A 20,679-nucleotide genomic window follows, 5' to 3' on the forward strand; every position below is an offset into this window, starting at 1 on the left:
TGATAGGGCACTTATGACGTGGCTCGCGGCAGATGGACAATCAGGTACCGAATCTGATACGCCTACCGTTGCCAATTCGGTAGTTGAGCTCTTGGCCGTTTGTTGAATAACGCCCAATACGGTTCCCAGAAGTGGGATGGCATATCCATGCGAAGCTTGAGGAGCCAATGATGCGAGCTCCAATTCACATGCCCTCAAAATCAGACTCCCGACCGGCTTATCAGAGAAAAGTCGAGCCGGGTGGGAGAGAAGCTCCAAAGAATCTCGGAAGAGGTGTTGCCAAGCAATGTGCTAAGGAATTAAAGTGTGAGCCCATCGGGAGCTAGAAGGAAAAGGGTTAGGCGCCCATTCATCCTTCCTTTCAAATTTCGAAAGTGGCACCCCCCGAACTGGGATCTCCTCCGGACATCTGAAATGTGGTCTATTTTTGAATTGGTCACCAGTGTTCAATGTGAACACGCGACAATCTCGCTCTGACTCGGGTGTCCCCCGTGCGGCCATAAACTTCTCTGTCACCAGTGATCAAAGTGATGTTTCATGATGACTATTCCGACAATAACGAAGTGTATGACGACTTCATTGCCGTTGTGGTGACAAGCCAATGAGTGAGCCGCGTCATGGCCCGTTGGGAAAGTTCATTGGAGGGCCTGGAGCAAGCCTCCTGGCAAGGGGGCTGTGAAAGTCCGCATGAAATGCTAGGGCGGCTTGTCATCTTCTTGTCCCTCCTCCCCCCTGGAGCTACCCCTTGGCAAGCCATGGAGACACGCAATCCACTGCAATTTACTGTCAGTAAAGAGTTTGCTATTCAACGGCAAATGGTCTGAGCTGTTCAGGCCTGAAAAGGGTAGGATTTTTCCAATAAAAGTACCCCCGACCTTCCACGCGACGCGACTTTCCCCCCTTCCAACTTATACTGATTGTCAACTTGATAACGACTTTCAACATTATTGAACACGTCGATATAGTTCCAATTTGTTCATAACATATCGCCGTCGGCTTTGTTGATCCAGCACTGAAACAACCATGGTGTTCAGACGAATCTTGGCCGCGAGCGCCCTCGGTAGGTGGTGTTTGATCGCCCTCGAGACGAACTCGTTATCGCTAACGTTTTATAGTGGCCAGCTCCACAGCACAGTTTGCACAGTTCACATCAAGTGAGGGCTTTGGCCTAGCTGTCAATGTACCTGAGAACACTGCTTCCACTGGAAGCGGCTCAGTTTATTTCCAAATCAGTGCTCCCAAGGGCACAGAATGGATAGGGTTTGGCCAAGGTTCTCGTATGTCTGGCGCGAATATGTTCATTGTCTATTCGGCAGACAGCACCAATGTCACTGTATCACCCAGACTCGGTACTGGTCATGTTGAGCCCAAACTTAATTCTGATGCATCGATATTCGTGCTCGAAGGTACCGGCATCACTGACGATGGGTCCATGGTCGCTAATGTTCGATGTGACTCGTGTTTAAGCTGGAGTGGCGGCAGCATGGATGCGACTAGCTCCTCCAGCAGCTGGATATATGCCTATAAGAACGGCAACGCGCTTGACACAACTAGCACCGACGCTTCTATATCAGAGCATGATGGAACTGGCACCTTGTCGTTGGATTTGACCTCAGGAACAGGTGGAAACTCTGCCAATCCCTTTGTTGCAGCAGTCAGTAATCCGTCCGCCTCTGAGAGTTCAGCAGCAACAAATAGTGCTTCCCAGACTGGTGCTTCGCAAACTGTGTCTCAAACATCGGCCACGACTACCCCTACCATCAGTGGAGGAGTCAGCGGACCTCTGGCGAGCTCCAACCCCTCATCCTCAGGTTCAAGCCAGAGCACCACACCTAACGACTCCTATCGCTCCGGCCACGCCGCTGTCATGTCATTGGCATTCGTCGTCATGTTTCCCCTGGCCTCCTTGACCATCTATCTACCCCACGCCGAGAAAGTCAGGTTCATACACGCACCACTACAAGTAGTCAGCATCATCTTAATGATTGTTGGACTTGGCCTTGGTGTGCAATTAGCGAAACAAGTCAGTTTGCTCGATGGGTACCATCAGATCATTGGCTACATCATTTTTGCCTGGATGGCAGTTGCCCAACCCGCCTTGGGTCTCGCTCAACATGTGCACTTCCGCAAAAATGGCACGCGCAGCCCCATGGGCAGTGGTCACCGTTGGCTGGGTCGTATCATGATTGCATTCGGCATCGTTAACGGCGGACTGGGCTTTCATCAGACTGGCCCGGTGGGCAGTCGCTACGTTCCCCGATACGCCGTCATTGTGTACAGCATCGTCGCGGTAGTTGTATTCATCATCTACATGGCCGTCATCCTGCTTTCCACCTTCAGGAGCAAACGATCTGGTAGCCTACCGGGCGAGAAATCTCGACCAGCAACTCAAGGTTATGAAATGCACGGGAGATCTTTCGAGAACCAAAGGCTGTAAAATTCCTGAGAGGCCGTAGCATGCAACCTCATTGCCATTGGAGTCCAATGGCTATGAAATATCTTGACGTATTTCATTACTTTTTATGATTTAGGACTGCGAGGCGCACATGATACAAGACTTTTGATATCTTCCCAATTATTTGAGATTTCTGGGAACGGATATGAGGCCACGTTAGAGAAAATTGAATTGCTTATGGGAACGAATCCGTGGATCACCCACGGACGGGCCACTCTTGCAAAGAGCGCTTTGATACAATGATAAATCAAAAACGATCCAAACAGACAGACAAGATCGATGCGTTCTGGTGCCCTCTCCTAACTACCTAGCGGTCCAGTGCTTAGAGAGCCCCATTACCAGGAGATCACTTCTTGCCCTTCTCTGTATGGTTGGCATCCCAACCGTTAAAAGTCCGAGGAACGCTGAAACTCGTTGGCTTCCTGAGCGCGCGGTGCCAGAGCAGATTCCCGTTTGAAGAGTTCAGAAGAACTACCTACCTAGGTGATCACTAGTTTGGATACTCCTTACGCCAATAAACACGGAGATAGAATGATCTTCCACTCCACGGACCGTTGCCTTTTACGGATGATAATCTGCTAGATCGGGCATTTCACAAGCCAGCAATGACATTTTTCCTACCGCAGATAGATCTCTACCGTACATCTACCGTACATGTACCTCGTACTGTTCAATGCTTAGATTGACCCCCCGCCACTAGCTATCCTGTTCCGGACTACCAACCTACCAATCTCAGTAGTCCATGAACCAGCAAAATGAAAAGTTAAGGGCGTTTTGTCGCCCTTTCAATGGCTGATAAAGATGATCCTATTTCGAACGAACAGTCTACCAATTTGGGTAATTCATGAACCAGCAAAATTGAGAAACAGAGGGGTATTTCGTAGCCTTTTCATTGGCCAGGCGGCGTGAGAGTCTTACGTAATCAGGATCATCCTATCTTGACCGAATTATCTGCTACATCTGGTAACTTATGAGCCAGCAAAAATCACAAGTCGAAGGCATTTCGCAACCTTTTCATTCGATAGTTTCCCCCCGCACGAGGCATCCTGTTCTGGATGAATGACCAACCAATTTCGCATTTCCATGAACCAGCAAAATCAGAATTTGAAGGCATTTCTTTGCCCTTTCATTGCCCCAGGAATCTAGCCGTACTCGTAGCATCCCGATTTGGGACGAACGACCTCCTAATCTCCACAATTCCATGATCCAACAAACTCCAAAAGTCGTGGATATTTTCCCAGAACCCATCATTTTCGACTGCTCAGCTACACCCCCGGGGCTTTCACAGCACCGGACTAGATTGCAGCCACGCTTTCCTTCTTTCCATGCAGAAGGCATATCATCATCATCATCTCCCGGATACTTGCTGCGGCAACTTGAAGGACCAACTGCAGAACTATGCCATGTCCTGTCCAGCGCCCACCGGTGAGAGATATTCCAGTTCCCCCGACGTTCCAGGCACTTAAGCTCCGATGCCGATGCTCCGTGTAAGTTACCTAACAACTGGCCCGCTTTACCGCACTCCTCAACCATTGAGAATGGATGATATGTAGGTATCAAAACAGCCTAGCTTCTTACTCGCCTGCTATCCCCTGCCAACAAACCAATACGAATAGAAAAACCCCTCAAAGGAATCCCTCGCACAATTGGCTGGTCCAACAGTATCCCCCGTATCCGAATCTGCAATGAGAGTAGAAACGCTGCATTTCGCGTTACCTAAGCCAGTCGATGAAGCAGGTGGCTTGCAATTGTTTCCCAATCTGTATGCGAACGTTGCGGCTAATGGTTCACGCTGCATAATCGACGAATCGCAGCCTGGTCGAGCGCCGGGATTAGTCACTTTGGTAATGCCGTGACAGCTTGCCTTACCGGTGCTCCTATATTGCGGGCAGGTGATATAAACTCTTCTCTGAGTATATGGGATGATGAGATGCTCAACTCAATACATCCGTCGTTCGAACTCAAACATTGGATCAGCAGTCGAAACATTTCCTGCCATACGATAGTGATTAAATTCTTTGCCAATTGTGGTATTACATTATAATCCGAACCATCCGCTTCAGTTGCCAGTATGCAACTTTCCAGTACAAACAGTACGGACGGCACTCGCACCGACCAGCCTCAGGCACAGAATCCTGCGTTAGAGAAAGACCTGGAGGAGCAGCCCATCAATGGGGAAGGAGAAGATGTCTCCCACGATAATGTCAAGCCCGAATCCATTCCCGATATCGACGGGAAGCCAAACTCCTCCCAGGAAGATGTGCTGGCAGCCCGAGGCCTTCGAAGAATCATACTCAATTTCACACCATCGTGAGTCCATGCCGTCAAATCCGCCGACTCATCACTAACAATCTCACGCAGATGGTTTATCATCACCATGAGCACGGGAGTGCTATCCCTCCTGCTTCACCAACTCCCCTACAACGGATCCTGGCTCCAAATCATCTCCGTAATCTTCTTCGTCCTCAATATAACGCTGTTCGTCCTCTTCAGCATCATCACCGCCCTGCGATACTCGATGTATCCGCGACTATGGCCGGCGGTTCTGCGACACCCCCACCAGAGTTTGTTCCTCGCGACATTCCCCGTCGGATTGGCGACACTTGTCAATATGACGGTCTTGGTGTGCGTGCCTGTGTGGGGTCATGGGATGGCTACTTTTGCCTGGGTATTATGGTGGATCGTCAGTTTGTTGGCGTTGACGACCTGTTGCCATTTGACGTTTGTGATGTAAGTGGATGGGGTTGCTTAGAACCCCTTTCCGGATCTCCGTGTGTTTTTGACTTTTGAGCACTCACTAACATCGGTCAGAATGTCGAACAAGAGACACGATCTTGAGGAGATGACAGCATTATACCTGATACCGATCGTCGCGGTCGTCATTGCAGCAACCTCAGGAGCGACGGTTGCCAAATTCCTCCCAAATCAACAGCACCAATTGTGGACATTGATCATCAGCTACATATTCTGGGGCATCGGTTCCCCCTTGTCCTGGATCATCTTGACACTCTATTTCCTGCGCATGACGGTGCACAAGCCACTGCAGCGAGAAGTCATCGTCTCGCTCCTCCTCCCGATCGGGCCATTAGGACTTTCAGGGTTTTCGTAAGTACTTCGTCACACCAAATGGATGTCTTGGACCGGTAACTGACAATCCATTGCAGGATCATGACTCTCGGAAAGCTTGCGAAGACGCTATTTCCACTGACTGACGCTCTTCCACACGTGAGAGGCGCAGGGGACGTGTTCTACATCGTGGGCGTCATGCTCGGCATCATATTATGGGGTTTCGCCACCGTGTGGCTTGTCGTTGCCGTCATGATGATTGTCAATTCTGGGGGTTTCCCGTTCAATATGGGTTGGTGGGGCTTCATCTTCCCAGTCGCCGTTTTTACACTGTTGACGGTGACGATTGGTGAGGAATTGGAATCGCGGTTCTTCAAAGTTCTTTCATGTGTAAGTTTCCCCCCCTTTTTCCCTCCGATTGGTCCAAAGGCAGCCCGGTAGATTCTGACATCTGAGATATTAGGTCCTTGCTGTGATTTGTGTTATTATGTGGCTGGTGGTGGCTGCTGGGACAATCCGCCGCTCAATCAGTGGGAAGATGTTTTTCGCACCATGTCTCGGTACGGATTTGTTCGGTAAGAAGCTAAAATTGTATGGCGAGGAGCCCAAAATTTCAAAGGGCCATTGAGTGACAGGGATGCACACTCTGGAGCATTCGGTTTTTCTAGGATATGGCTATGTGGCGGGTGTAACAGCTAATAATAAGGGAATTTTGCGACCTCGATCAGCGCAGGTGTTAGCGGTAATGTGGGATTAGACCTTTTGTTCCGGCTTTAACAGCTTCTCAAGCGTGGAAGTTCATGGTGTCAACAAATGTACAACTAGACATCTGATGTGGCGAAAACTGTTACTTCATCCCAAATCCGGGTAAAACCTCGACCATAAATGTTCTCAAGATAAAAGAACTCTTTGAATTCGGAAGCTAGTTGGTCCCAGGCAATGATGCCTCGAGATGTCGTGAAACTGGCAATCATTGCTATGAACCAAGGTCGCTCAGCTTCGTGCCTGGAAATGAAAGCACCTAGAAATCCGATCCAGGTCAATAGGGGCCAGTATCCACTGTGCAGCCTTGCCAAGTCCGAGGCGAACAGTGCAGCCTTGAGATCACCCGCGAGTCGTTGATATAGTATTGATTTGCGGCCATGAAGTTGGATGTTCGCATTCCAAAAGATAAGTAGCGCAAGTCTGAGTGCTTCTCTGAGGTAGTCGACTTGTTCTACGATTATAGGCACCCTGCTGACGAGAAGAAAATGAGCCTTCGAGCATTTGCTGTGATAATACCAGCATTGGTGACGGTCTGGTTGCTCACGACCGAACCGAAAGTACTCGGTCAACACCGAGATGTGCTGTAGTTCTACCAGACAGGCTTTTAAATTCGTGGTGAGAATTTGATGAAGCGGAGCCTTTCGGAACGCCAACCCCAATCTACCAAATGCTGGCTGTTGATGATAAAGTCGGGTGAAAAATTGGTTCACATCGGAAATCGGTGGCTCACTAGGTGGTGGATAAATTGGCAGGTTTTTCACGATCGACGAAGAGACATAGCCAGAACTGGCAATGGATTAGCTTTGACGTACTCCTGAAACACAACTTGAACTTACGCCACCACAGGTGAAAGCACATGGCGTGATAGTTGTCTCGAACTGTCATTAAGTTTAAGGACTTGCCAAAGCGCGTGTGCGTGCATCCCGATTTCGATTTCTCCATGGGTTATAGTCTACGAGTATCAATTCTACGATACCTGTGGAAAGAGCCAGAACGGAAAACTTACCGATATCAGCACAAGGCACATTATTGAGTATATAACACTCTCAACATCAGACGTCGCTCCCTGACCAATGGCGGAATTGAGCAATTGTACTGCCTGAATTTTAAGCCAAATAGCATGAGAGTTGGTGACATGGTAATCAGACCCTCTTGGATTAAGAGGATCTGTGTGGTAACGATCATGTTCGTTTTCAATCGCCAATCGACTCCAGGCTCCCAACGCAGAAACTGCGAATAGCAGATATGGATGGCGCGCGGCTGAGGAGACAAGCCAATGACTATGCTCTCCAGATGTTGGTGAGAAGGGGAAGACCTTTGCAACAAAGGTCTCCAAGACTAAATTTTCAGTGAGGTGGTCAGCAAGTGAATTGGTAAAGTATTGTCTCTGGAGTGTTACCAAACCACAACGATCGCCGACATATTTCGGGTGATGATTCCAAAGCAGGATCGGCTAGACCAAGGACACTGACAGGACCCATATCCAACATTGTTTTGGGATCCAACAATGCGTGCGTGTGGAAAATATCACCTGTTCAATGCTTCTCAGACCTAGGCAGGTGCAACTAACATCAACCTGAAACGTACCAGCCGAAATCTGGCTCTGTTGACCTCTAGCCCGAGACTTTTTACTCGTTCTTGCACTCGAATTATGCTGACGAGCACCAACATCGGCATCGCCGTTAAATCCATTCTGTCGTTGCTGCGGCTGAATGTGCCTCCAGCTTGTTAGCTTAATCGAGTTCCTAACGCTCAACTTGAGTTTTTCATCCGCTTCCGAACGCTTTCGCTGGTGGATCGCTGTCTGAACATATGACCCAACAGCCCATTTCCCAGGACCATGTTTCTTTTGAGTGCGGTCTGTGCTGTACTGATTAATGAAAATCCTCTGGGTGGAGGTTGGCCTCGGCCCATGGGGGGTGTGATAGGCATCCAGGCTGCTATCTGTGGATGAATGGGCCATATTGTCCCTTTCGGCTATCATATCTCGGACGTTGGATGCATCTTCACAGTCTCCAAGACTATTCTCTGGTTCACCAGGTGCTCAAAGAGTAGTTCGCACCGAGAGCTAGTTGTGCTCCCTAGATGGGGAAGATGAACTGAAATCCTTGCATGTGCAGAGCAGTTGGGTATCCTTAACCTCATCATGACTACGGGACAGTTGTGGCTGTTGAAACGCAAAATCTCTGCTGAACATTCTTGTGGCGTATGCCTTCCAATGCAATGCTAGATTGGGTTGGTTCTGCTCACGAAGTACCAGGGTGGAAGGCGGGAATTTTGAGCACGAGGTAGAACTCTGCCATTGATACCAATCAGCCCTGGCGAGAGCATGGTCTTTGTCAGCGCATGTACGTCATTGATTGGAGAGAACGAGTCGAGCTCGTATTCAACGTTGACTTCGGGAAACAAGTCTATTTGTGGCCAATGGCTTGCATAAGTCTCGTGGAAACAGCCATTCCATTGCAGTTGCAAGGGAAGTTACGGTGATACGTCGACCGAGCATAGCATTCGCTCGAAGACGATGTGATAGGGGTCTGGACTTATAATTCCGGTCTGAGAGCACTTGGCCCGACATCATGCTTTCACACTTGTACAGATACTCTGGGTAGCATGGAAATCCATGGCTCCCACATGAATGGATCTCCCATGGTCCTATTAGCCTAAACCTGGGATCTTCATAACACCCCGCAATTTCGATGTCTGCGTCAATACAGACGGAGGAGCCCCCAATATCTACATCTGGAATCTCCGGGGTCATTTAAGCTTCTGGGTGGCGTAAAGCTTGCTTGGGGGATTCTATTCATCCACTAGCCTTCATGATGGCAGTCTTCAAAAGGTGCTTTGAGCCCACGGGCACGGGAACGCTCGAGCTCTGAATGGTTCAAGACGCATGGCTCTAGCTCGGTGTGGACTATCATATCACATTATTGACGACAAGGGAACCCGCTCGAACATAGTCTTGTTCCATATTCAGCGATGTGGCCCAGTAGCATTTGTGGGATGCGTATTGCACTTGCAGTCTTCACTTACTGCGTAAACCTATGTTGCGCTCTCCAGAAGCAAGCCCTGGTCACGGAGGCGAGCATTGCTGGTGGACACTGGATCGACACCTGGGCGTCGATGCCACAGCTCTGTGAACCTGCAAACCTTCCTCCTGTGCCATATGTATGTTCTGTTTCTCACCAGTCCCCACAACCACATCCGTGGTAAGTAGAGGTTTCTGACGAACAAGTCGAATCAGAACGACACGGCTGTCATCTTCAAGAACAGCACCATACGGCAGACAGTACACGTCACGACCGGTGCTGAGCAAATCCGGTTACGCATCTCGAATGCGTTTGGCCTGACTGACTTGCCCATCACCGCGGTAACAATAGGTCTGCCCTTCAACGGCTCTGCAGGAGTCGGGGCCATTCAGCCCTCGACGCTGCAGACCGTAACTTTTAGTGGTGGAGAGGAATCGATCACCATTCCAAATGGAGCGCTTGCCGTCTCTGATCCGCTAAATCTCACAGTCCAGGCACAATCGAATCTGGCAATTACGATATATTTGGCTTCGGGACAGAACGGTTCATCGATCACCAGCCATCCTGGCAGCCGAACAACGTCGTGGATGACAGTTGGGAATCAGGTCGGTGCGACCAATCTTACCGGGCCAGTCTTGAACTCAACTGCACACTGGCAAGTCATGATCCTTCCGTCTCTCACAATTTTATTGACTTTTGTCGTCAGGTATTTCATTTCCGCCCTCGAAGCTTGGTCCCCAGCCAACTATCGCAACTTTGCGATCATTGGAGATAGCATTACGGATGGTAGAGGCAGCGATACCAATCAGAATAATAGGTGAGAACCCATTCTTTCCAATGTTCAGGTCGAATGCTGAAGATGGCCATAAGATGGCCGGACCTGGTCCTAGCTCGCCTGCAATCCTCGGCATCTCCTTTTGCAACTTCATTATCGATATCCAATCTTGCTGCAGGCGGTAATCGTATACTGTATGATGGACTTGGTCCAAATGTCCTCGCTCGCCTGGATCGAGACGTCCTCAGCCATGCCGGTGTGCGCTACGTCATGATCTTCGAAGGTGTCAATGACATTGGAGTCGCAGCCACCGACGCCGCGAATCAGACGCTCACGTATAATCGCCTAGTCAGCGCCTATCGTCAAATCGCGACGCGAGTCCACGCGTTCGGCATTCCGATTTTTGGTGCAACAATCACACCCTTCTCAGCACCAAACGGTAACAGCACCCTGCAGCCCTACACAAGCGATGCAAGAGAACAGACAAGGCAGAAGGTCAACGATTTCATCCGTACATCGGGCGTATTTGATGCAGTGCTGGACTTTGACCAGATCCTCCGCAATCAGACAGTGCCAAGCCAGCTGGCCGATGCTTTGCAAGGTGGTGACTATCTCCATCCCAATGGCAAGGGATATCAGCTTTTGGCTGCGGAGTTCGATTTGAGTATATTCGAAAGATTTGCGGGTGGTATCGGAGGATTTGTGTAGAGGGACGACGCGAAATCTCAAAGCAATCGAGCATATAATGCAAAAAGCGTTCCATAATTGTCTCTCAACTCAACTGTAGATTCGCAAGACGGCGTGCCTGGTCGGAAACCCACACGTCCTCCACTTCTCTTCGAAGGATGTTGAAATCAACGTCGCCGAGGCGAAAAAGATCGTCCACTGTCGACGGAGAGGTCACTAGCCATGAATACAATGCACTAAGCACCCTCATACGAATAATAGGGCCACTCATCATGACAAGGTTCACAAATTCGAAGACTTCTTCATCATGAAACACCACGCTTGTAGATGCGTCGCGTCCATCATCCTTGGCAGCCTTGTGTGCCAGCATCATGAGCATCAATAACGAGGGAAGCTTAGATCCACCGGCTCGAAGAACGAAATTTGCTGCAATACTAAGTTCGACAGACTTCATGAGTTCTCCGAGATAATCGTTACTTGTACTAGGACTGTCTCGAAAGTCCCAGAAAGCGGTGTTGATGACGTAGAGAACGCCGAGCAGAAACCGGTAGGTTGCGTCGTCTAGTTCAGTGGAAGGCAAGGCGACATACTTTCCAAGGGCGGAATCTGTACTGAATGCACGTGTTCTTCTTCTTAAAGCGTCTCCCCAGGAGTCGTCTGCTAGGTCTTCGTCGGATGAAGGCGATAAGCAATTTTGGATACTCATGGGGGAATGGGGGCTGATCTCGGATCTCAGAGAGTGGTTCCATGCCTGGTAATCGTGTAACCTGCACGTCATTGTTCTCAGCTTGTCTCGAAGGTCAAGTCGACTATTGAAGAGACCCGGTCGGCCCAGTTCGACAAGGCTGTTAACTACCATGAGTCCTAGCGGGTAAGTTATGGTTCTGACCGCTATTGAGCCACCATGTAGCGACAGCAGTTTCTTGACCGCCGCGATATGTTGCTCCGCTCCGGTCAAATTCCCCATGCGCATTTCACAACTCGATGCGACGGATACGGTAAAAGCGAAATCAAGAGAAGCATTGGCATCATTGTCGAGTTTCTCTTTCATCAACTTGTATGCTTGAGCCCGCCTTGTGAGTATCGACAGTCGTTTATCCATTTTGCTTGGCTGAAAACTGACGACTTGGGATTCAATCGTGAGGAGCAGCCACATCAAGACGATGTCATTGCGTGCTATGACTGCAAGCGTACCCTCACGCACAACCTCTGAGGCGGATCCCGAGCTCTTTCCATAGACTTCGTCGGGGACTGTCGATAGGTCTGATTTCATGTTAGTCCAATTCAATATTGGTGTTAAGGTGACCTACACAAATGGAGTAAATGTTCGTCAGGAACCGACAGACTGATTGAAGCCTTGACGAACGGATCCAGAGTGCTCTTACTGATTGCTCTGGGCACTTTGGCAGGTGTTGGGTTTGCCTTTGGGACCGCTTTCTTCCTCGATCGATCCTTCCTTTCATACTGTCTGAACTTTAAAACCTTCACACGTGCGCCATTGGGCTGACCAGTGGTGTGCCCTAGTTATTCGTCATTAGTGCTGAGGATCTTTGTAGAAGGAAGTGTGTAATCCAAACAGCGGCGATGATACAAATGTATCGTATCGCGCGTGGTGAGCCAACCTTCTCGATGGATGCGAGATGTACGGTGGATCTTACCTTTGGGATTATTGCTGACATTGGTTTGGGAGCTCGTGATGCTCTCCGAAGAAGAGGTATCGCTCTGTTGATCACTTTGACTATCCTTAGATCCTGCTCGGCCTTGTTTGAGTGGACTTTCCTTTGCAGAAAGTCTGGCACCGGTCGACCTTCGCTGGACACGGTGCTCTTCAGGGTACGAAACTTTGGCGGCATGAGACCTAGCTTCGCTTCTGGCGGCAGCAGCAACCTTTTGATCTGCTACAACGCCTGCTACACTTGGTGACAAGAAATGAAACTGTTTGCCGCTCATTTTTCTTGATGACAAAGCAGGTCTAGCAATAAGTCGCCAACAATCGGCAGCGAAAATAGTAGACGTTCAAGTAGGCAGCGCGGCATGAATAAGTGATCCTTTGGCTTCTCACTTCCGCTGGTATTGACTTGAGAATTGTCGACCGTGAATAATTCCGTTCTTAGTTGTAATGAGATCTTACCGGCGGGCTCCTCGTTATCAACGATGTTGAAGTGCAGCGGTGAAGCAATCGTGTCGCCAAATTGATCGACGGGCCCACGAAAGCTATCTCACACGTGCATGAATGAAGAGTTCCCTTGCCGAGAAACGATAAGGTTGACGGCGCTGCGTAGAGTTAGGTCGAATCGAGCAAGCTACATGTCTCTAATCCTGGCAAATGTTGATCACAGACCAAATACCAGAAACTGATACCATCATCATCTGTACAGTATCACTAATGATGTTAGTCAGGACCAAGTCATCCACACGCCTATTTGGGTTAGAGTTTGCAATGGCGCCTTCCAGCTTTATATCTCGAATAATGCCCCGGCCTGACAATAATACCTACTCCGTTGACTCCCCTTCCTCCACAATTTCCCCGCGATTAGAGTTGAAAAGAGTGTCCTTTTGAGTCTGGCTCACTCCTGATCGGCATTAGAATCATCTGGCCTTCCTCCATTTCGATACTTCCATAACCGACTGAAGGTTTTGATTTTCGTACCATTTGTACTTTCTTGCTCAGAAGCGGGGACCTGGACAGTGTCCCATCGCTCAAAAACATTCATATCGACCAATGAGTCCATGTAGTCATTGTTCTCGACAACCTTGCCGGTAGCTGGATCAGTTGTGTCAACAGGAAAGAAATTGTTCAAATAATGCTGATTCATCAAATGTCCACTGGCATTGCGCTTGAACAATCGTCCGACAAAACGGTTTGGGTCGACTTGGTTTTCCACTGATGCTCCAGGTGGTTGAGCAGGGTCCGGGCGAAAATGGAGGATCCCGCCCCTAGCGACATAGTCATGGAGGTTTGCGTAGTGCTCAATATGTCTTACTGTCCTAGTGGCGTTTTCTCTCACCGATCCCGGGGTCCGTTGCTGTTCGACTTCTCTTCGTGATGATGAGCCCATGGATTCGTCTGTATCACCAATGGATTCAGCTCCGTTGGTGGTGACTTTCGAAGAAGGTGCATTCCAGTGGTTCGCCGCATTCCCAAACGTGTAGATTTCGAGCTTAGCCAACTGATCAGGCGAAACAGTAGCGTACAACCAATCCAGCACGAGACCACCCTCGATGGCTCCTTGGCTATGCAGGATGGCGACCACTTTGTGAATATCCTTATCGCTCAGGATTTCGATCATGGCGGAATACGCTTGGCGAATATCTAGCGTTGCATAGCCAAAGTCACGTTGAATGATGGACTCGATGACATCAAAGATGATACCACGACTGCAGAAGTAAGCATAGTTGGTTGCAAGATTTTACAATACTTACGTCTGGTTGTGAATACCATAAATAGGTCGCCTGAAGGTCAAGGCCAGCTTATCGAGATTTGTTTGCAGCCAATGGTTACTGTGCATTTGATAGTTAGGGGCTGAACTTGATATCATGGAGCTGAATTCGACGAATGGAAATACGTACCCCACTGCAACTCCGTTGATGAAGATCCATCTCTCATGCTCGTCCAATTTTCTGCCTTCGGTATATCTGTCATTGGACTTGAACAGACCTTTCTTCCTTCTACCATTCAACAGTATGGTGAAATATTGATTTCCAACGACGAAGCCCACGACATAAAGAAAGTACAATATTGGAAGCGGAATACCGATCGCGAATGGTGCCAGAGAGACAAGAAAAACAAGCTGGACCACTACTAGGAATGCGTGCAGCAGGATTGCCCAGATATTTTGCCGTGATGGATACAGTTCATCCAGACTCCCAGAGGGTGTTGGAGCCAAGGGACGGACAATGCTCAGTATGCCTCCGCTTGTGAAGATGTTGGCTACGAATAGCCCAAGGTCTTTGACGAACAGTAAGAAGGGATTTGAGGTATAGGAAATTGGTGCAGCCGAGTCTGCCATGGCTTTGTACCTGAGACAGAAGTACGGAGGACGAGCAATGAGATGGAACTCAGCAAAATATGATGCTATGCTGCTCGGAAAACGCCCAAAAGTCTGCAGAAAATGTGTGCTTATGTTATAATCACGCTGAAGACAAGTGTCCGTTTGATGTTAGGAAGGCCAGCGAGGCAGAAGAACTGCTGTCCAGCTGATACGAGAAAAGGCGTCAATGGACACGTCCAGGCGTCTCAGTCGTCACAAGGCCCCGGCCACAGACAAGGCATGGATTGGTCCCTCACACGAAGGAGGGCCACTACCCTAGGCTGGGTCGGATGACAATAATAACAGCCACAGTCCGGGAATGGAGATTTGACTTATCTGACAATACTTATTTCCATCGCATCACATGTGGAAGGCCATTGGAGGTAGGGGATTTTGATCTGGGAAATAGGAAAGCACACAATCACAAGAACAGGCTCGGCGGTAAGTCTTTGAAGGTGACGACCACAACCACGCCAAGCGGGCAGCCTTTGCCAGCCTAAGCAGATACCACTGTACCAGTCAGCAATTGACAGGTGTGTTCAGCCGGGAGACTCTGGACTCAGTTCCTCACTGGTAGGGGCCACTGTTGGCTCCGAGATGCCTAGACCGTACCGTTGACCAACTTGGTGATATCATTTCATCCCAGACACAATTTCTAAGAGATTGAAATGAAAGGTACGAGGTATAACGAATCAGCCAATGTTCAATGGTCAGGTTTATCGGCTCCGCTGTTCCGAACGCCGATACAGGTGCCTCGGTGGAGGAGGCATGAGGGTAAAATGCGCCCAGAATTGGAGGTGAACCCCAATGCTGGCGGACAATTTTCCGCATCTCCATGCCGCTATCCATGGTTGTCATGGATATCGGATCACGCCAGAGAGAGGAGGCTCGGATCTCCAAACATGAATAGGTTTTATTCTTTCGGTCCACCATCAGATCACATTCTCGTGGTATCAAGCTAAGGGACATCGACCATCCAGAATGTCATCCTTACTCCATGGTCTAGAGGTTGCAAAGCACAACTCAAAAGATTCATGCTGGGTCATTATCAGTGGCAAAGCTTATGACGTGACCGATTATTTGGAGAAACACCCTGGAGGCTCGCAGATTATCCTGCAATACGGAGGCAAAGATGCCACTGCGGTATATGAGCCAATCCATCCAGCTGGCACAATCGAAAAGACACTTCCTCAGGACAAGCATCTTGGTGCTGTAGATCCTGCTACTGTTGCCACCATCTCATCGCCTCAAGTCAGTCGTGATCTCGACAAGACCGCGAGAATACCTCTGTCGCATTGTCTCAATCTTGATGATATAGAGAAAGCGGCTGAACGCATCACAAATCGCGCCTCATGGGCTTACTTCCACTCTGCCGCTGACAGTCTTGGGTCTTTGGCCAACAATCAAAATGACTGGAAAAAAGTCACCCTCCGACCAAGGGTGATGCGGAATGTTCGCCGCGTCAATATGCAGAGAACAATAATGGGCCAGAAGAGTCGTCTACCATTCTTCATTGCCCCAGCAGCAAGAGCTCAGTTAGTACATGAGGATGGAGAGTTGTGCCTTGCTCGTGGAGCAGTCAAGGCAGGGATTCCATACTGCCCAAGTACCTACTCCACCATTCCCCATAAAGAGCTGGTAGAGTGCATGAAAGCTCACAGGGGGAATGGCGCTGACGGTGTTCTGTTCTTCCAGTTGTACGTTCCGCATGAGAGACCACAAGCTGTCGAGCTCATCAATATGGCTCGGGACTTGGGCTTTAAAGCTCTTGTAATCACGGTTGATACACCTGTGGTGGGTAAGCGGGAGGAGGATGAGCGATACCGCGCAGAACTTGCAACGGCTTCGGGAGACGACTCAGTATTGACGGAATGGTCCAAACCACAAGAAGACGAAGATGGGCCGCCTCTTCGAGGACATCACTCTTCGACATTGAATTGGGATGACCTACCCTGGATCAGAGAAGCGTGGCAGAATTCCGGTCCTATTGCAATCAAGGGAATTCAAACAGCCGAGGATGCAGCGCTCGCAGCTCAACATGGTGTCGACGCCATCTACCTCAGCAACCACGGTGGTCGGCAATGCGATGATGCGCCCAGTGCGATTCGTACCTTGCTAGAGATCCGACGATTTCATCCAGAGATTATTGGCAAAGTCGAGATCTACCTTGATGGATGGGTTCGACGAGGTGCCGATGTCATCAAAGCACTATGTCTGGGAGCTACTGCAGTTGCTTTGGGCAGGCCGTTCATGTACGGCTGTGCAATGGGCGATGAAGGTGTATTGAAGGTCATCCAGTGTAAGTGATTACTGTCCATTGGTGTCAAATTGAACACATCCACTAGAACTTGGCCTACCACTAACACTGACCATAGTGCTCAGCGAAGAGATCGAAACAACAATGCGCAATATGGGAGCGACAAGCCTCGACCAGCTCAACCCTTCCTTCGTCAATACGAAGCGCTTGGAGATGGAGCTTCCAGACGATCTAGACTTCAAATTTAATCAAGCTGCACTGAAGGCTAAACTGTGATATACAGAACAATCCCTCTCGGGTTTCGTCAAATACAACCCTGGAGCTGTGGCTGATGGAATGGGTGCTAAAGGAAAGCAAGCAGTAGATAAAGAGAGCGATCGCATGAGATCCAGTGAGATTAGAAGTCCGAGCGTAAGCACGTAGCTACTGTATATTTATTTATTATGAGGTAGGATTGATGTTGAGCGAAGCTTGAGAATAGTATCAAGTGGATCTACATGAACATTGCGTGAAGATAGGCATTGAAATGAACCCCAGGCAAGAGCCCGGGGTATAGGTAGTTATCTACCAACCTAAGTACCTAGTTAAAGTACCTGAGGTTTGGGATCAACAAGCCGTGTTGGGGTTCGGGTGGTATTCAGGCTTAACCCACAGGCTAAGGGCACTCGAGTGGGCACCTATTCCAAACAAGCCCGGGGGGCCTCCTGCCTCATCTCGATCACAACCATTGCCAGCCTTGGCGGGCGAGATGCAACCGCGCTCGCGTCTTCCCCAGCTCTCCATAATTCTGGACAACGTTCGAGTGTTATCGTCAAAACCCTACAAAACCCTACAAAATCCTACAAAATCCTACCACCCTTCAAGTTCGGCAGATTGCTTGCGTCATCCTGAATATCAGCGGGTATACCTGATTGGGTCTACTATATACTCAGTATACTGAGTATACTGGGTGTACTGGGTGTCACCGGGTGTGACTGCGAACTTCGAACTCCGTGCCACCTCGATGGCACCCTGTTTGTCCTACATCTTGATCAGTCGGTTGCGGTGAAAGCCACTTCTAAGACTTCGGTGAAAGACTGTGCCTGCAGATGAACCTCGATCTATGCATAGGAACGATCCAAGCTCCTCAAAAATATATTTAGGAAAAAGCAACTACCGGGGACCACGCCTCTTGAAATTCATCCAAGGACGGCCTCCTCCCTCCGATTGTCAACTTCAAGAATTCGAAATCTGCGTCAAGAGTGAGGCAATTTTGACGCCTCGGATGCAATCAATGATGGATAACGACAATGAAGATTATTTAACCACCTATGGTCCTCCATTGAGCAGCGACGAAGACGACCCCAACGAACACAAACCGAGTGATCCAACGAAAACAAAACCCAAAATCCTCCAGGCACAAACCTCTTCACCCAAACGAGCAGCTACAACAGCGGCCTCTTCGAGGTCGAAACGCAGAAAAATACAAGATGAACCAGGCTTGTCAAACTTGCTTGTTCAAAACGAACCTCAGGTTGATTTGTTTGGACCATCGTGGTCTTCCTCAGGATCTCAGAAGAACAAACGCGTGAAGAAATACGGGCAGAAAAATATCTTTCAGCAGCCGGAGCCTGTAATGGAGAAGACAGAATCAGTTGAAAAGACGCCAGCATTCGTCATGCACGCTCTGGTCAACCCAATAGACAAACTCCCAAGTTCTACCAAGACATTTGTTCCTCGTTCTCCTGTTCGCAGACAGGGTGCTGAGCAAAACGGAGGCACTAAGCAAGTGCTGGTGATTGCAGATCTCCCTCAAGCAAAATCGACACTCGGGAAGGGCGGGTTTCAACTGCCAGATCTCACCCCAGGGCTCGTGTCCTCGACAACATCAAGTACAGACATGCCTTCAATCTTCGAAGATCACAAATCACCAAGAGGTCACAGTCGTAGCCGATCAGACTCGTCATCATCACTTTCGTCTGCACGATCTCCTTCGCCTCTGGACTCTGACATCGATTTGCCTCCCGTCAGCCGTCGTTGTCCTGCCTGTCGTAAATTTGTTACCTATACAGCAGATTTCCCTATACCTGTCCAGCTACGCACACTATCGTTGCAGAAACAACAGCAATTTTGCATGGACCACCAGATGGCCGAAGCAAAGGACTTCTGGAAACAAAGCAAATATCCGGACATTCGATGGGCGGATCTTGCAAAAGATCGGATTTCTAAGAAGCTGCCCTTATTGAGAAAAGTCATTTCACGGCAGAGGAGCAGCTACTATTTAGACCAGCTTGACCATAGGATACAGGGGGCAAAAGGCAATCGTCGGAAACTCCAACTCTACTTGACCCAGGGGGTTGTCGATGTTGCGAAACCAGGGTATTATGGTCTCAGAGGCTCGCGGATCATGGTCAATGCAATTACCGAATCCCTGACAGAAGCCCTAGTTGAGGCTCTGCAGACGGACTCGGCCATCAGACATGCTGGTGTTGGTGCCTATGTGAGTGCGGTTTTGGTCCCCGAATTGACACTACTCTTGGTAATGGAGGACATGCATGTGAATGATCCGGCAAAGGGGCGACTTCTACTCGACCAGAGTTCACCTGTTGGTGTGCTGTTGTATCCCGATGATGATCATATCGAACGTACTGAGGATGATGCTGATGTATGAGGTCTTGGATGGCCATGGCTATTACCATGGTCGCTTTCTTTGACAACGCTGATGAGCCTCGGGACTTGGAACCTTGACGTGGAAGGCACTACCTGATCCAGACAGATTGTGCTCCAGCCTCAACTTTTTTTCCGGGGATGTACAAATGTGAATGAGCAGTCTTGTTGACATAAATGCTTACCTTTGCTACTGCTAATGATACCCTCTTCGAGATTTGCTCTCAATAACAACATAATGCAACGTGCTCAGAAATGATCTGACACCACTAACCAAGTTCCACATACCCATTTCATGCACTGTTAGCTACTATGTAAGCAACGCGGTACGTGGCCGCTGGATCTCTGCTGAGTCAAAGCTCAACCCGCAATTTACTCTTGTCAGAGTGTTCTGCTGAGTCACCACAACCCGACGCGTGAGAACCCCAGTCTCCCTTTTCCCAATTCTGCAAAGCCAGCTCCATATCGTACAAATCAAGATCCATTCAAGAAAACCATGCCTTCGCTCTCAGGCCTAATCCCCGTTGAGTTTCGTAACTCTTTCCCTGTCCCCGCCGTCTGATCGGCGTTCACTTTGGCTTGAGGTGGCAGAATTGGCCACAGATCTTGAGATTTCATTTTATATTGATATACTTATTCCAGCAGCCAAGGAGAAAAGCAACTTTCTTCGAAGTAGCCTTGAGCGAGCGAGACATTGACCTTGAGCTGGCGGGAGATCAACTTTGAATATTTCCAAGAGCGACGAATCCTGACCGCTCCCACTTCAAGGCTGGAGCCAGAGCTGATTGATTAGGATAGCTGGCTACTACCAAAGCAGTCGTCTTCTGACTGATCAGTACCCTGCCAGCTAAGCAACGCGTAGTGGGGACCTGTCGATCCTTTGAGTTGTCTTTCGACCTGGCCTCTACACGGCGGGTATTGAGCACCCGCCATAGGAAGTTCCCCCAAACACGAACACTCGTACACAGAAA

General features: G+C 49.2%; 7 protein-coding genes across 7 annotated transcripts; 5 read left to right on the top strand and 2 right to left on the bottom strand.

Annotated features, from left to right (window-relative positions):
* Positions 1–1,023: 1,023 nt before the first annotated feature.
* Positions 1,024–2,437, top strand: LTR84_012736 (uncharacterized protein; the record flags this gene model as incomplete). The annotated part of the gene is made up of 2 exons (XM_064856253.1): positions 1,024–1,060; positions 1,116–2,437. 2 exons carry the CDS (start codon positions 1,024–1,026, stop codon positions 2,435–2,437), a joined length of 1,359 nt encoding a protein of 452 aa, XP_064708153.1.
* Positions 2,438–4,526: 2,089 nt separating this feature from the next.
* Positions 4,527–6,149, top strand: LTR84_012737 (uncharacterized protein; the record flags this gene model as incomplete). The annotated part of the gene is made up of 5 exons (XM_064856254.1): positions 4,527–4,765; positions 4,817–5,185; positions 5,267–5,560; positions 5,620–5,911; positions 5,985–6,149. 5 exons carry the CDS (start codon positions 4,527–4,529, stop codon positions 6,147–6,149), a joined length of 1,359 nt encoding a protein of 452 aa, XP_064708154.1.
* Positions 6,150–9,262: 3,113 nt separating this feature from the next.
* Positions 9,263–10,795, top strand: LTR84_012738 (uncharacterized protein; the record flags this gene model as incomplete). Its single annotated transcript, XM_064856255.1, has 3 exons — positions 9,263–9,451; positions 9,501–10,129; positions 10,183–10,795. 3 exons carry the CDS (start codon positions 9,263–9,265, stop codon positions 10,793–10,795), a joined length of 1,431 nt encoding a protein of 476 aa, XP_064708155.1.
* A 64-nt stretch (positions 10,796–10,859) lies between these two features.
* Positions 10,860–12,724, bottom strand: LTR84_012739 (uncharacterized protein; the record flags this gene model as incomplete). Its single annotated transcript, XM_064856256.1, has 3 exons — positions 10,860–12,037; positions 12,085–12,294; positions 12,433–12,724. 3 exons carry the CDS (start codon positions 12,722–12,724, stop codon positions 10,860–10,862), a joined length of 1,680 nt encoding a protein of 559 aa, XP_064708156.1.
* A 617-nt stretch (positions 12,725–13,341) lies between these two features.
* Positions 13,342–14,784, bottom strand: LTR84_012740 (uncharacterized protein; the record flags this gene model as incomplete). Its single annotated transcript, XM_064856257.1, has 3 exons — positions 13,342–14,152; positions 14,198–14,275; positions 14,345–14,784. 3 exons carry the CDS (start codon positions 14,782–14,784, stop codon positions 13,342–13,344), a joined length of 1,329 nt encoding a protein of 442 aa, XP_064708157.1.
* A 1,002-nt stretch (positions 14,785–15,786) lies between these two features.
* On the top strand, positions 15,787–17,338 carry LTR84_012741 (uncharacterized protein; the record flags this gene model as incomplete). The annotated part of the gene is made up of 2 exons (XM_064856258.1): positions 15,787–17,104; positions 17,181–17,338. The coding sequence occupies 2 exons, from the start codon at positions 15,787–15,789 to the stop codon at positions 17,336–17,338; spliced, it is 1,476 nt and encodes a 491-aa protein (XP_064708158.1).
* A 997-nt stretch (positions 17,339–18,335) lies between these two features.
* LTR84_012742 (uncharacterized protein) lies at positions 18,336–19,712 on the top strand (the record flags this gene model as incomplete). Its single annotated transcript, XM_064856259.1, has 1 exon — positions 18,336–19,712. One exon carries the CDS (start codon positions 18,336–18,338, stop codon positions 19,710–19,712), a length of 1,377 nt encoding a protein of 458 aa, XP_064708159.1.
* Between the last annotated feature and the right edge of the window lie 967 nt (positions 19,713–20,679).

This window comes from Exophiala bonariae (genome assembly GCF_035927105.1).
Source record: "Exophiala bonariae strain CCFEE 5792 chromosome Unknown scaffold_8, whole genome shotgun sequence".
Lineage (NCBI taxonomy): Eukaryota > Fungi > Ascomycota > Eurotiomycetes > Chaetothyriales > Herpotrichiellaceae > Exophiala > Exophiala bonariae.